General features: G+C 41.8%; 1 protein-coding gene across 1 annotated transcript; it reads right to left on the bottom strand.

Annotated features, from left to right (window-relative positions):
* Positions 1 to 5,169: 5,169 nt before the first annotated feature.
* LOC139038024 (uncharacterized) lies at positions 5,170 to 11,152 on the bottom strand. Its single transcript, XM_070475952.1, has 3 exons — positions 11,112 to 11,152; positions 7,532 to 8,203; positions 5,170 to 7,232 (listed from the first exon to the last, which is right to left on the bottom strand). The coding sequence occupies exons 1-3, from the start codon at positions 11,150 to 11,152 to the stop codon at positions 7,025 to 7,027; spliced, it is 921 nt and encodes a 306-aa protein (XP_070332053.1). The 3' UTR covers positions 5,170 to 7,024.
* Positions 11,153 to 12,118: the final 966 nt, after the last annotated feature.

Below are 12,118 nucleotides of genomic sequence, written 5' to 3'. Positions count from 1 at the left end.
GATGTCTGGACTTTACAAGGAAGATGCTCCCAAACTTCTTGACCTACCTCATTTTTTCCCCATGCACATATATCACAGCATGACATATTTCTCTATTTTTACTTCCCATCACCTTCCTATAAGGGAAATATCTTGCTGCTGTAATCCACAGTGTAATGAATAGTATCTGAAACTTAGTCATCATTGTTTCATCGCTAAGTCATGGTGGACTCTTTTGTGACCTCATCGACTATAGCCCAGCAAGCTCCTCTGTCTGTGGGATTTCCCAGGCAAGAATATTGGAGTGGGTTGCCATTTTCTTCTCCAGGACTTAGTAGATGCCCACTAAATATTTGTTGAACAAATCAAAGCCAATGGGGAGCCACTAAAGAATTTTAAGTGTGGGAGTTGTCATGGTCACTCGAATCCTCTCGAACTGATGCTGCCCTTTTCCTTAGTTCTGTCCTTCAGTTTTTGCTCCAATTACGATTCTACTGTGAAAGCCATGTTTTCACAAGTAAGCCACAAAAGAGAAAATCTGATAATGCTTTGGAAAGTACGCTATGTAGGGACTAGGTTCCTTAGAATACATAAATGATTGTCAGGTGATAGAATGGAGACAGGAAGATGAATTGAAAAAGGTATGAATTTTGGAGATGGACAGTTACAGGGGAAAATCCCAACTTTCAACACTGACTAGCTATATGAACCTGATGTTAACTTGGATCAGTTCCTATTTTGTTGTTGTTCAGTTGTTCAGTCATGTCCAGCTCTTTGAGACCCAATGGACCGCAGAACACCAGGCTTCTCTGTCCTTCACTATTTCCCAAGTTTGCTCAAATTCATGTTCATTTAGTCAGTGATGCCATCCAACCATCTCATCCTCTGTTGTCCACTTCTCCTCCTGCCTTTAATCTTTCCAAGCATCAGGGTCTTTTCCAATGAGTCAGTCCTTTGCATCAAGTGGCCAAAATATTGGAGCTTCAGCTTCATCATCAGTCCTTCCATTGAATATTCAGGATCGATTTCCTTTAGGATTGACTGGTTTGATCTCCTTGCTGTCCAAGAGATTCTCAAGAGTCTTCTCCAATAACACAGTTAGAAAGCATCAATTCTTCCATGCTTAGCCTTCTTTATGGTCCCAACTCTCACATCTGTACATGACTACTGGAAAAACCATAGTTTCAACTATACAGACCTTTGTTGGCAAAGTGATGTCTCTGCTTTTTAATATGCTGTCGAGATTTTAGTGGCAATAATTATACCTTTTAGGGGTTCTTGAGATTATTGAATGGCACATGAAAAGCATCTGGCCTTAGAAATAGCACAGTAAGTGTCTGTGGGAGGGGCGGATATGTTTTCAATGGGTATGGAAGATGCTTATATTACTATTGTTGGGGGAATGTCAAAACAGTAGACTTCCATCATGGCAGACTTTGCCATGAACCCCATGAGAAAAGAGGCCATTAAACAGAGCAAGAGACTTGGCAGGAATATTCTATATAACTTTGTATATGGTTAGGTTCATAGAGGCAAAGTTGTATTTCCATTTAAATCCAGGATTTTTGCAGGGATCATCCTTGTATCTGAGGTACAAAGAGACTAGTAGAATAGTACCCCTGCTCTTCATCAACTTGCACAATGATAGGGATGCTAGGTGTGTAAACAGAATTTGTCCATAGAATGTTGCATAATTCTGAAGTATAAAAACAGTGCTATGAGAAGAGATTCATCTGATTAACAGAGTACAAAGGAACTGTGCAATTTCATTTCAAAAGATAGGGAATTAATTTGTTAGATGTAGATGGCATCTCTGAACTTTCAACTATCATACAAAACCTGTCTCCTTTCCAGCAGAGGGCTCGGTCTCAAAGTTAGTAGAGAGAATATATGCTTTTATTTCTGCAAGTGAATTTGAAAGGAGAATAATATATAGTAGACCTCTGGATTTACTGCATAGATAAAATTCAATATTGTGGGAAGTAAATAGACATTCACTAATGCAATGAATTAAGGGTATTAAGCAGTAATGAGATGTAGTGTTAAAAACCTCTAAGCAGTGAACTTTGGATAAATATACTCATTTAGGAAAATTAGTTGTTGGATTATTCTAACACAAAAATGACTAACAGGAAAATGATAGCCCACAGGAGCAGATATGATAAAAGGAAGAGTAGAAGGCTACGAAACAAGAAGTATTTTCAAAAGTCTGAGCTTTATTTGGCAATGTAGAGACAATAAAAGGAATTTATCAATTTTTAAAAATAAATTGGCTGCTGGCAAATTTGTTGATCTTTACAGAGGAAAGCTACCCACTCCAGTATTCTGGCCTGGAGAATTCCATGGGCTGTGTAATCCATGGGGTTGCGAAGAGTCTGACATGACTGAGCGACTTTCACTTTTCATTTTAGAAGGTGCATAACCGAGCACTGAGGAGGAGGACGGTTAGGCACATACTATTATTGTGTGACTAGATATTTGAGGATGGTGGGGACATTTACTTGCCATGTATCTTCACACAGCACTGCTCTAGGGATTTCTGACCTGCATTCTCTCCACCCAACTCCCAGATAAGCTTAGTGGAGGCACAACCACGGGCTGAGATCTATAACACAGCACGATTCCTGGCACAGAACAGGTGCTCAATAAGAAGATCAAAAAATGTTGCAATGGTTACTGAATATAATTACTATGGATTGACAGCCAATTTGATATGTTTCTAATTTAGTTGGTTAGCTACCATGTGATGAATGCATTTTTTCTTTGCTAGAAAGGTATTTATTTTGAAATATTTCATTTAAAATTATTTTTTACTTCATTTAAAAATAGTTTTTCCACTTTGGAAATGCTCCTCACCACTCTCCTCTTTCTTTGGGCTCATGCTGAAAATGATGTCACTCCTAAATTCCTGTTTAATAAAAACATTAATAATTATATTTTTTATTTTCTGCATACTTGGATGTTCTAACATCTTAAAACACCTTTCTTGCAGGGAAGGGACTGCCTCTTCTAAAGCTAGTCAATCCTGAGAGGCAGCAAAAAAAATGCTATTTGATATAAAATCTAATGAATCCAGAGTTCTACCTCCTCTCTGCAGCCTGCACAGAAAAGTGAAAGTGAAAGTTGCTCAGTCCTGTCCAACTCTTCGTGACCCCATGCACTATACAGTCCATGGAATTCTCCAGGCCAGAATACTGGAGTGGGAAGCCTTTCCCTTCTCCAGAGGATCTTTCCAACCCAGGGATCAAACCCAGGTCTCCCTCATTGCAGGCAGATTCTTTACCAGCTGAGCCACAAGGGAAACCCAAGAGTACTCAGGTGGGTAGCCTTTCCCTTCTCCAGGGACTCTTCCTGACCCAGAAATTGAACCGGGGTCTCCTGCAATGTAGGCAGACTCTTTACCAACTGGTCTATCAGAGAAGCCCCAGGAGGCAATACTCCTCTGCCTCATTATCCCAGGGCCAGGTACCAGGCAACACCTCAATAGCCCTGATGAGGTTCAGAACATACTTCCCTAAATATGTCACTTTGGCATACTGAACATTTTAAGCTGAAGGAGTTTTGAGAAAAAAGTAGGAGCAGGAAGATCACTTTAAGAACCTCCCCACCTCACCCTTCTTCCCCAAAACAGACACTAGAATCCTCATGTGAAAGTTGTCCCCTGTGGACCTGGAGGAAAGCAGAAGCTTTTTTATTGAAGACAAAGGGATGCCAAGAAGAACCTAATCAACAGCCCTTGCTGTTACCTCATACTCCTTAACCTGTATTTCTCTCCCACTGCCCTTCTTAATGCAGCCTAGAATAAAAATACACAGGTTTAACTTTCTTGGGGCCTTCATATTTTTAATGAAGGCTCTGATGTCCTATAAAACTTATATTAAATAAACCTGTATGCTTTTCTCCTGGTAATCTGCCTTTGTCAGTTTAATTTTCAGACCCAACCAAGGACCGTAAGAGGGTCAAATAGGATATTTTCCTCCCTGCAACCCAAAGCCAGCTGAAGTTATTCAATGAGCCTGTACTCAACTGTCCACCCTGGTGTAAGTTCTCGCCTGCTCCTGCTTCTGGGTTTTGTCCAGAATCTGATGCTTCCCATGTGGTCCTCTGTGCAGCCACTCAGTCACCTTTATAAATGAAGACTCACAGAACAAATGGGAAAGCAAAAATTCTCTTCCCTTTGTTGGTATTTTGTTCCTCTGTAATAAGTTCATAAGCCTACTTGGTAGCTGAAATGAACAATATGCCCATTTTATTTTTTTCTATTAATACTTCTCATCTTTATTATATTTTTCATACTTTTATAATGATCATCAGTTTTATCTTAATTTACACTATTTTGACAATGAAATTATTTTTCAAGCTGAGCAACATCTTTGTCTATGTGCTTCTCTATTTAAGGTGTGCTCTGTATACTAATTGGGTCCCAAAGGAGCATCTCTCATGGGGAACTCATTTTGGAAAGACCTTTTTGAATGACTATACCTGGTGAATGGCAATTTCCTTTGAACCTGACAAACAGTGCAATCTCAATCCTGGGTCTAGGGCTGATATTTCAGGACTCAGCAGTTTGCCCATCAGTTGCCCCAGTTTAGAGGACTAAGATTCACATGATCTGTTTCACAAGCAAAACTGTTAGGATTGTGTCAACACAGTCATCCTGCACAAGATACTGACATTTTGATGACTCTGAAATTTCATATGGAGTGGTTAAACTTTGGAAATTGACAACCTATCAACAAAACCCATCAATAAAATTCAGTATTTTCTCCTCTGCTTGCAGTCTGATTGTGAGGGAAGAAAGGAGGCATGGGAGAGTGGGTGGAAGAAAAGAAAATAAAAGGAGAGAAGAGACAAGGAAAAAGAAATAGAATGCTTCTTATTCCACTGGGGACTTAATTTGCACAGGGTTGAAAAGAACTTCAGATGTAGCCACAGTTAGCCTTCAATTTCCTATAAAATAGAAGAGTGCTTGTACTCGAATGCCCTACCTGGACTCATCTGCACAAATGTCACTGCCACATCCTTCTACTTGGGCCTCGGATTTCTTTTAAGAAGCAAACACGAAGGCACACAGCGGTGGCACTGTTCGGTATGTGTCAAATCCAGAGGGGGCTGCAGACTTGCAGGTTGTGGTACAAAGTCACTAACATCTTAAAAGTAAACTGTCTGAGGCATTCTATTTCCTGTGAGGAAAAAAGAACATGTTCTATTTGTTACAGACTTTTTCTCTTTATGTCTAAACTTTGATGGAGTTGCAAAAGCAATCAAGATGATTCAGAGTGTTACTGTACATTTTTAAGCTCCAATAATTTTTTATACACGTGTCAACATGTATAGTCTTTTATATTGTTTTGGTTTAAAATCTTTTTTTATTCTTTTAAAGTTATTACTGCTCACAGTAGAATAATATAATATTACACAGTGGAAAATCAAAAGTCCTTGTTCCTCTTCCCTCTACCAGTGATAACTTCTGGTTATGGTTTCTTGTATGTAATTCCAGAAATTCCCTAGGAATAAGGAAGTGAATTTGTGTGTTTGTTTCTAAAAGGTAAAATGAGGCAAATGAACAATTTTAAGAGTTTATCTGAGCAAAAAAACAAATAGAATTCAGTAGCACCAAACCAGAAGTGGTTAGGGGCACTTTGAGGTCAGGCGCCAGGGGTGAGACTTATACAGAGAAAGTGCAGAAACAAAGAAAGGAAATTACGGTGGCTCAGCTGGTAAAAAATCTGCCTGTAATGTGGGACACCTGGGTTCAGTTCCTGGGTTGGGAAGATCCCCTGGAGAAGGGAATGGTTATCCACTCCAGAATTCTGGCTTGGTAAATTCCATGGATTATCCATGGGGTTGCAAAGAGTTTAACTTCTAGTGGGCTATTTGTGAATAGTTGTACTTGGTGTCTTGATTTCACAATATTGAGGCACTTAAATGACAAAAATTCATTCTCTCTCTTGTATTCTTCCGTGCCTGTCATTTTTTTCTAAACCAGTAAACATTACAGGTAAACACAAAGCAATTAGACAGTATACTTGTGCATAAATGTAACATCCTTTCTGCCTAAAGTTATTGTGTCTGGTATGTAACACATGGGCTTCACGTTGCACTAGTTTTAAAGAACCTGCCTGTCAATGTGTGAGACCTAAGAGACACAGATTTGACCCCTGGTTCAGGTAGATCCCCTGGAGGAGGGCATGGCAACCCAGTATTCTTGCCCAGAGAATCCCATGGACAGAGGAGCCTGGTGGGCTACAGTCCATAGGGTCGCACAGGACTGAAGCAACTTAGCATGTTCACTCACTGCTGACATTTCCCTTGATGGTTCCCCGGGGCCAGGGGCACAGACTCTGCGGTGTTAACCAGTTAAGTGGGGAGAAAGGGACCCGAACAGCGTTTCAACAGTCTCAACCACAGCTCAACTCGGCCACCCCAGTAAGATGCAGGCTGACATCTTACTGGTTGTGCCCACAGAGCACAACCTCCCCACCCCCAGAAGCGCCAGCAGCCAGTGTAATGAATGCTTTCATCAACAACACATTCCCCTTCCCACAGCAGAGCTGCTGGCTCCAACCGGCCATCTGGAGTTGGAACAGACCGCAAAGCACCGACCTAAGAGCCATTCTCAGATCTCAAAAGGCCAAGAACTGCTGGAGATCGCGGTTCCCCTGAGCTGGGTTCTGGGAGAGCAGCATCTCCCACCAATACAAACAAACAAAGAACAACAAAAAGAATGGAGAGAAGAGAGAAACCAGGCCTGGGAGAGACTGCTGTAGAAATAAACCTGGTTTCTCTGCAGTGGGGAGCAGTAGCATTTCCTGCCCCCTGTTCTGAACCGAGGCACTGGACTCCATTCCCTCCGGAGATCTTAAAGGGAGATTAAAAAACCACCTTAGGGTCCGATTCATTCATATTTGGGTTTCAGTGCCCGATCTACCCACTCCTGAAACCTCTGGCATTGTGAAGATCACAACACTACACGTGCTCAGTCCATTCCAGCAACTCCATGGACTGCAGCCCGCCAGGCGCCTCTGTCCACGAGACTCTTCCTCTAAGAAGACTGGAGTGGGTTCTTACCACTCAGGTATCCAACCCCTTCCCTACCTCCTAGGTCTTCGGCATTGGCAGATTGGCAGGCAGATTCTTTACCAAGGCGCCGCCTGGGAAGCCCAGGTGAAGGAAGGTGTCCCCTACATCGGGGTCGTAGGAGGAGAAGCGAGGGCCAGTCCAGGAGCCCAGTTACTACGATCAAGCAGCTCCTGCAAGATCCCCGCGTAAAATTTGAACCAGCAGCAGAGGCACGGACCCGGGTCCGAGCGAGCAGGGCTCCAGGACAGGCCTGCGGACCTGACAGTTCCCTGCTCCCCGGGCAGGTCCGGGAGGCGGCCTCCGGCCCGCACTGCCCTCGCCCAGGGAGCCGGGTCGGAGAGAGATCTGGCCGGCAGTCCGACCCTCCGCGCGCCACTCCCGCCTCCTTCCCCACTACCACCTCCCGGCGCTCCCTCCCTGGCCCTGGAGGCTAAGGCTGGGAGCGGGGATGCGGGTCTCGGCCACTGACCACACATTTCTTGCCGAGGAAGGTGAAGAGGGACTCGTTCTCCTGCGGGAAGAGATGCAGGGACCCACGTTGGTGATCTTCCGCGGCGGCGGCAGCGGCTGCTGCTGCTGGCCGCAGGTCATGTTTCGCCGGCGGGGTAGAAAGGCCAGCGCCGTCTCCTCCTGTGAATGGGATAAACTCCCAACTCCTCCAATCCTCGTTTGACAGAAGCTGCGCGGGCAGCCGCACAATTCAGCCCCGCAGAGGGGCCGCCATACAATCCAACCTGGCGGGGGCTGATGAGACCACCAGACGCAGGACGTGGGGAAGACACGCCCCCGCCAACGTCGAGGCTGGAGGCGCCCGAGGCCACGCCCCTTCCGGCCGAGACTGGGGCTACGCTGTCCAAGGCGGAGCTGCGGGTTGGTTGTCAGCTCCCGGGTCTTAGGCTCTTTCCTCGGTTGTTCTCGGTTAGCAGAGCCGGGGAGAGAGCAGGTCTCCGCGGCCAAGCTGCCCGCCTCTCTTCTGCAACGCACACCTTTGCGGTGCGTCAGTGCAGACTCTGTTCTCCCTTCCTGAAATAGCTCTTCTCTCTGAGGCGTGACGGCGGGACATTTGCACCTCCTATCAGAAAGGAAAACTGGAGACGACGGTGGGAGAACGGACGCGCTCCTCCGTGCTCTTTGCCGATTTCTTTAGAAGTTGCCCGCGGTTTCTCAAACCTTGTCCAAACTTTTGGGAATGGACGAACAGGTCTCTCCCAGGATTGTGAAAGAGGTTTTGCTGATGAATGTTTCAAAAAAGCAACGTACATAGAAAAGGTTTCTACTCCCTGCTGGTGTGTCTCATAGAATAAATGTAATCTTGCAGTTCAGGCTTGTGTCTCTGAGAGTCCTCCGCACATCTCGCACCCCCTAGTTCTGTGAATTGAAAAATATCCCCCCCCCCCCCCGCCTTTTCTTTCTCCCAGACCACAAAGGACTTGTTTTCTTTTTATCGAAAATGAATGTACCCATTTAGGGATGTCACTCAGGAAAAAGACATCATCCTATCTAATCCTTACACTAAATTTCAGGAGGTTTTTTGTTGTTGTTGTTTAAGTTTGTATGCCTCAGAATATTGAAAACTGCCTAGGATAACCGCCTCTGTAAATTAAATACTAGACAGCTGCCTTAAAATGAAGTTTTGGAGTATGAAAATGATCCATAATAACCACGGCTGTGAATTATAGAGTAAGCATATCCACTTTAAACAAATTAGCGTTTGTTGCATAAACTTTATTATGCTTGACGATTATTTCATTTCAATAAATAAAAAAGTTCCTTATATTAAACTTAAGACATCGATGCCGAATAAAATTTGGTAGAACGATTTGATTTTAACATTTCTGAAAGCTCGCAGTATGAATTATGAATGAACTAAACAGATTGCTAAACCACTGTAAACATATGAGGCTTCCTTCATAGCTCAGTTGGTAAAGAATCCGCCTGCAATGCAGGAGTCCCTGGTTCGATTCCTGGGTCCGGAAGATCCCCTGGAGACGAGATAGGCTACCCACTCCAGTATTCTTGGGCTTCACTTGTGGCCCAGCTGGTAAAGAATCCACCTGCGATGTCGGAGATTCACTTGCGATATGGGAGACCTGGGTTGGGAAGATCCCCTGGAGAAGGGAAAGGCTACCTACTCCAGTATTCTGGCCTGGAGAATTCGATGGACTGTATAGTCCATGGGGTCTCAAAGAGTGGGACACGACTGAGGACTTTCACTTTCACTGTCTTTAAAAATATAGTTAAAAATCTGGAGTTCCGTGGTGGCCTACTGGTTAGGATTCTGACTTTCACTGCCCAGGCCTGGGTTCAGTTCCTGGTGGGGGATCTGAGATCCCACACAGCCTGGAGGCCTGCCCACAAGCAAAAAGAAATGTTACAAAAAATTAAAGCTGCTCATAATGAAATTAGCTAAGTAGTAGTAAATCTACAAAAGAAAATGAGATCATATAGTCCTAGGAATTTTCACATAAAATTTGGGTTAAACTTCATTAATAATGTTAGGTTAAACAGTGATTTTTAAAAAGCAAGCAAACTTTTTATAAAATAATCAGGTTTAGAAGGGAAATATTATAAATATAAACCAGGAGTTGACCCTGAATTTCAGAACTAACAAGATAGAAGCTGAATCAGTTTGCCTCTAGTATCAAAAGTGAGGTTCCTATGAATTAAAGCCACATTGAGAGTGGAAAGCATTATAAATTCCTGAGAAGTAGAGATTAGATCCCTAATAGTTTCAAACCTGTGAACCAGGATAGTGAAAAAATAGAGGATTCAGATAGTCCTAAATTGGAGTTCTGGTTCTTCCACTTTAACCTTATGGGTTTGGCCAAGTTGCTTTTCTAAGTTTGTTTTCTTATCCATAAAATGAAAATAATTTTTATTTAATAAAGAAATAGAAATCATTAATCCTACTTGAAAGTCATAAAATTCACCAAGTTTGCATGTGTAAAGTGCCAGTGCAGGGTTGTTATCAAACACTATTTGTTTTGTCATTGACCATCATTCCCTGGGGTCTGCTCTGCCTTCACTTAGCTAAGGGAAGCTGTTGAGTTGAAGTGTTATTTTTATCTTGTTGCAGCTATGCCTGCTACTGTGAAACTGTCCTTCATTTTTGGCATCCTATGTAATTCTTCATGTACTTCCCTCATAGCTCAGTCGGTAAAGAACCTGCATTGTAATTCTTCAAATATATAGTGGTGGTTTGGGGCATAATTTCTTTGTTAGCAGAATTTCTAATTAGGCTATTAAGTTATGCCATGTAGGCTGTATGTATCCCAGGAATGTTTTGGGAGAAATTCCAAAATTTTTTAAAATTACAAGTCTAGAGAAAGAATCATATTAGTTTCTAATTATTAAAACATGAAAGATAGTAATTTTTATGCCATAATGCCAGTTTTTAAACTTGTAGACTACCAAACTATTTTGAAGATGAGAGAGAGAGATGTGGAAAAGCACTGTGAAAAAAAGAAGCTATATAGGAGAACAGATGAATGGACAGTAGCTACGAGTTGAAGAATCTATCCCATGCTGAGAACTGCTGGGTTCCAATCCTTTTAAAACCCCTTGTTAGCCTTGAGCATATATGTCTTAATTGATTTTTTTCTGTCAGAAAATTTTCAACATCTTTTCGGTATCTGTTGACTTGGTTTATGGGCATGTCTTGGATGGAGTTTAGACATCAGCTTACATCCTTTTTGGCTAGGCTACTCCTCGTTGCTCATGCCTAACTTCCTACCTAACATTTCTAAATGCAATTTGTTGACTACTTGCCCTTCTTTTTTCTCTATAAATGAAGGTGAAAAATTATAATAAACTTAAGTTTTGGCTCAAGCCCAAAATATTTCTTTAACCTTTCCTCCAAATTGTATTTGTCCACAATATTGCAAATCAAGTTCTTATTTAATTCCCTTTCATTGTTATTTTTGCTTTTTTCTAGGGTTCTCCCAACTCTTTTTTCTTAAAATATGGAAAATGTAAGTGGGAAATTACACTGCAAATAGAATTCCTTACTCTCACGAACATATGGGCAAGCGATATTTGGATGTGCATACGATCCCGTATATCTGGATTTTTCAGTTACATGATTCCCCATTGCCTAGTACAGATTCTCAATAAATATTTGTTGTCTAAAATTTGGAAAAAATAAAGAAGGGATGGGAAGAGAGAAAGGAAGAGAGGGAAAATCTAAAATAAGACTGTTCAGAGTTCTAAGAAAGTACTTTATATTGTTGTAGTTCTCTATCTCCTTTTCTTCTAAATAATCTTGGCTTTCCCAATGAAATTTTTTTTATCCCAATGCAAAATTTTTAAATCCCTGCTGAGACTTCTATTCTGATCCATCAGGATATTAATACTAAAGCTCCCCTGTACAGCCAGGTAAGTTTCTTCAAAATTCTCCCATTTTCATTGGGAGAGCTTTTGCCAGGTACCAGCTCCCTGTCCCATCTTACTTGCCTTTCTGGACACTCCTGATACATAATCATCTCATAAGCAAAGAAAGCAAGTTTATTTTGAAGGTGGCAATGACTGTGAGTGACAGAAATGCATGCAATAATAGTATAATATATAGAATACACTTCCACTGCAAAAATGCAACATTAAAGACAGAAGCTGATCATTTTGAACATTTTATTTAACATTCAAAGTATATGTTAACGAGAAAACTTGTAAATTTCTCATGGAAAAATGAACATACCTTTGTCTGGAAGCTCTTGTCTTTATTTCTTTTGAATTAACAAAGCTACAAGTGATAAAGAAAATGAATTGTTACACTGAGAATGAAGAAAGAGGAGAATCAAGTGGTGATATTGCCTGTATAGAACAATCTTGTTTTCTAAGCTAGTTGGGCAGGAATAGGAAAGAGAGACCAAGCCTGTAAGTAAAGAGAGAAATTAACAATACACAGTTGTTGAGGCTATAATATGTTATGGGTTTATGCCAGTCAAGGTTTTCAAATGTAATCATTCATTGGAGAAAGAACTTCAATTAAGACAGTTGAAGCCAAGGCTATGGCTAAAACTATTTCATACCAAGAAATAGGAAGCAAAGCATGGTCACA

The sequence above is a fragment of the Odocoileus virginianus genome, chromosome 1, assembly GCF_023699985.2.
Source record: "Odocoileus virginianus isolate 20LAN1187 ecotype Illinois chromosome 1, Ovbor_1.2, whole genome shotgun sequence".
Classification (NCBI taxonomy): domain Eukaryota; kingdom Metazoa; phylum Chordata; class Mammalia; order Artiodactyla; family Cervidae; genus Odocoileus; species Odocoileus virginianus.
Note: the sequence above shows the minus strand (reverse complement) of the source record. Positions and strands in the feature narration are given on the sequence as shown.

Coding starts and splice junctions, on each gene's coding strand:
- LOC139038024 (XM_070475952.1), bottom strand. CDS start 11,152: ATGGGGAATCATGTAACTGAAAAATCCAGATATACGGGATC. Junction 8,204..11,111: donor AAATCCAGATATACGGGATC/GTATGCACATCC, acceptor CAACTTCTAAAG/AAATCGGCAAAGAGCACGGA. Junction 7,233..7,531: donor TCCTCGGCAAGAAATGTGTG/GTCAGTGGCCGA, acceptor GGGATCTTGCAG/GAGCTGCTTGATCGTAGTAA.